Raw genomic sequence first — 3,524 nt, forward strand, 5'->3', positions numbered from 1 at the left:
CCCTCAGATTTGCTTACATATTCTGGTGAAATTTATAAAGTGAAAGGTTATGTACGCCAAAGGCAAATGCCTGCATTGAAGGCCAGAGCTAATGGAAAAGACATTTTCTAAGGAGGTAAATTATTTCAGTGTTATGTATTGGATGGTTCATCCGATGACAATTTTTAAGTGAAGTGTAAAGATCGAATAACTTGCATATTTCCAGTGTTGTCTTGGTCCTAGTAAACAAAATATTGAGTCTTCGAAAGGTAGTGGCTCCTCTCTGCCCCACTCCCATGTCGTTTGTATCCTACTTGGAAGCACTGAGCTACATAGGAATATACTACGTGGCTATATGTGCCTGATGATTATTTATTCAATAGATAACATTCATTGAGTAGCTAGTCAATATTAAAGAACTTTATGGGATTTTTGTGGTAGACTCCAAGATGAACAAAATAAACCATGCCCAAAGGATATTGTAACCCAGTGGGAAAGACAAACCAGAAAGCCACTAATCATAATAATAATCAACAGCAGCAATAATAATAATAATGATAATGATGATGATGATAGAATGAAATGAGTGCCCAGGAGAGATATCGGGGGAGTTACATTTGAGCACAGAGGAAAAAGTAGCTGATATTCTGATGAGGGGGAAGAAAAAACTGTTTTAAAGAAGAGCTGGCATTTGAGCTGAACCAAGATTCTAATAGCAAAAGCAGGACACTGTAGTGGGCAGCGTGAGCAGAGAGCATGACACATTGGGGAAATGCCGCGCACGTGATCACTGGTGACAGCAGCGATAGCATGGCTTGTGTGAAAAGTGGTAGGAAAAATGACTTTAGACCAGATCGTGGAGGGTCTTGAATGCCCAACTGAAAAACCACTGGATGTTTTTGAGTAGGAGAGGGAAATGATTCAACCTATGTTTGAGAACTGGCTGCACCAAGGAAGCCATAGGAGGAACTGCTTTATAAGGGTACATGGCACAGTCCAAATAACATCCACTAATTTTATTTTAGAGTAATAATGTTTCATGAGCCATACTTTTTACCAAATAGCATTTATTCAGGTCTGTCATTATACTTGCTGTTTAACCGTTGAAATTTCAACAGCAACAACAAAACCTCCACATGGGCCGACACCCAGCACCAGTGCAGCTGGTCCAGTGGTTAAAATACAGACATGGCCTACCTCCATGTTCATTGCTAAACAGCTGCTGCTCCAGGCTCCTCCACCGTTCCCCGACCAGGACCCCCCAGCAACCACAGGCCCTTCCACTGCCTAGCAAGTAGGGCTCACATGGCACAGTAGGACTCCCCCAAGACCTCTCTGCTAAAGCCAGCCTTTATTCTGATAGTTTTCCTCTAAAAGATGACGTAAAAAGAGGTTGAGTGTCTGGAAGCAGAGAGATTGCTTGCCCCTTCTGAGTCTATGGATTATTGACATGATTGATTGACCATCAGAGAACTAAGGATACTGGTCCATTGTCTATGCTTTTCTGGAGATATAGGAGAAATCCGGAGACATGGCTGATCTCCAGAGCAGATCTTGGGAGGTTTAAAGAGGTATGGAGCTCCTCCAGGTAGCTGAAATGAGGAACCCCTTATACCAGAAGTTTCACAATGGGATTAATTAATTTGAAGGTCATGCAATTGGTTTGTTGTTGCATGCAGAATCCCATAAATATTCCCCTGGTGCTTAAAACCGAATTTGCTCTATTTTTCAAAGTATGAGGCACTTGAGCCAAATGTCATCGGTCTTTCCTGTAATGGGGATTCTTTGTATAGTTGATCCTCTACACTTCAAAGAAAGAACATTTTTGAAACGTCAAGCTGTTTATTTTCACAGGCGAGTTAAAAACCCTGGCTCTGTTGGACCGGGAGAGGGTCCCTGCGTACAGCCTGATCGCCAGGGCCACCGATGGGGGTGGCAGGTTCTGCCAGTCCGATGTCCGCTTGATCCTGGAGGACGTGAACGATAATCCTCCTGTGTTCTCTTCTGACCACTATAACACCTGTGTCTATGAGAACACAGCCACCAAGGCTCTGTTGACCAGAGTTCAAGCTGTGGATCCCGACGTTGGTAAGTCAGTTCCGCTGATGGGATGCCTCTCTGTTCATGCATTTGACACATCTTCACATGCTGCCTTGCTTTTAGTTTCATTGGCCCACCTTAGTTCCTTAGCAAGAACATGTACATTAAACCACGCTTCAGCTCTTCCAATACTATGAATTCCTTTACCTTCTAACAAAGAATTGGGGGTTCGAATTTTTTTCTTAACCTTTAGAATAAAAATAATAGCTTTCTTACTTACCCATTCCTCCTGAACGTAGTTAAAATGCTGTGTTGTGTGGCAGGGAGAATTCATTTCCATTTCTATAAGGAATTGCGTCACATGCTTCAGCTGAAATATGACAATCTCGATTTATGGTAGTGCCCCAGAGTGCAAAGACCAATTACTAAATGTGCCGCCAGTCTAATGTGAATTTTTTAAACTGCCATTTTCCAGTGTATTTTGGTCACATATAAACTGACATTTCTAGTCAGGGCGAAGGTGGGGGAGATAAGAAGGAATTAGAATTGAAAGTTGCTAATAAAGTTTGTGTTCAAAACCACTTTACATAATGAGATGGTGAGAGAAAAGACTGGAGTTAATTGCTAGGTAGTCCTTCTGAGAATGCATAAGTTATTGAGGTGACTGCATGATGGAGTATAAATACAAAGGGCATGTAGACAGCCTCTTGGTTGTGCATCTTAAGAGCCGTAAATCAGGGCTAGGGAATGATAGGATGTGTCTGCTATGCCAAACAGGCCTTTATATAATTCAGTGTCTTATTGCTTAATTCTGAATTGAAAGAAAAATTATCAGACTAATGGAAAGGTAAATACATGATAATTAGTTGAAAACGAATATAGAGCCTAGGGTCTCCGCATATTTCCCCTTAGAGAAATTAGTGGCTACACTTTGAATTACCACTCTTACCTTATTAGCATACTTTTCTAGGCTGAGAACCAACTCTTCGAAAGTCTGTATATTATAAAGCTTGGTAAAAAATTATAATCAGGAAAAGACTCTTTTATTGATTTACTATTATGCAATAACTACAAATGCTCTTTTTTAAAGGAAGATTAGAAAACATTCTCTGGACTCTTATAAGCAGACTTTTGGGGAAGAGAGGACAGAAATCATGCAAATGTATATTTTAATAATTTAAATTTGACTTTGAGAATGTGTAATCGGACGAAAGATGGCATTTTAAGATTTAAAAGTTATTTTAATTTAAAGTAAATTAAAATTCCGATTTTGAGAAATTGTATTTTTTCTACTCATTTCCTTCATAAAGGAATCTCTGTCTACTAGAGATTGAAGACAGGAGTGTGATGAAGGCCTATAATGTTTCAGACAGTGGCGGTTAGTTATTGACTCTCGGATGTGGTTGTAGTGAAGAATATGCTGTTAGCTCTGTCCTCCGTTTCACTTTTTCTGAGTGAGCTGTCCAGGTTAGGAGTTGGGGAAGAAGGGAAGACTAGACTGGGCA

The 3,524-nt window shown here is 40.4% G+C and overlaps 1 protein-coding gene across 1 annotated transcript in view; it reads left to right on the forward strand.

Moving 5' to 3' along the window:
* Nucleotides 1–3,524, forward strand: part of FAT3 (FAT atypical cadherin 3) — a 603,882-nt gene that overhangs the window by 526,939 nt on the left and 73,419 nt on the right. The window contains exon 13 of the mRNA XM_015585981.2: nt 1,834–2,067. Coding sequence (XP_015441467.1) covers nt 1,834–2,067 — 234 coding nt within the window. The remainder of the gene's footprint in view (nt 1–1,833; nt 2,068–3,524) is intronic.

This window comes from Pteropus alecto, unplaced genomic scaffold (genome assembly GCF_000325575.1).
Source record: "Pteropus alecto unplaced genomic scaffold, ASM32557v1 scaffold12, whole genome shotgun sequence".
Classification (NCBI taxonomy): domain Eukaryota; kingdom Metazoa; phylum Chordata; class Mammalia; order Chiroptera; family Pteropodidae; genus Pteropus; species Pteropus alecto.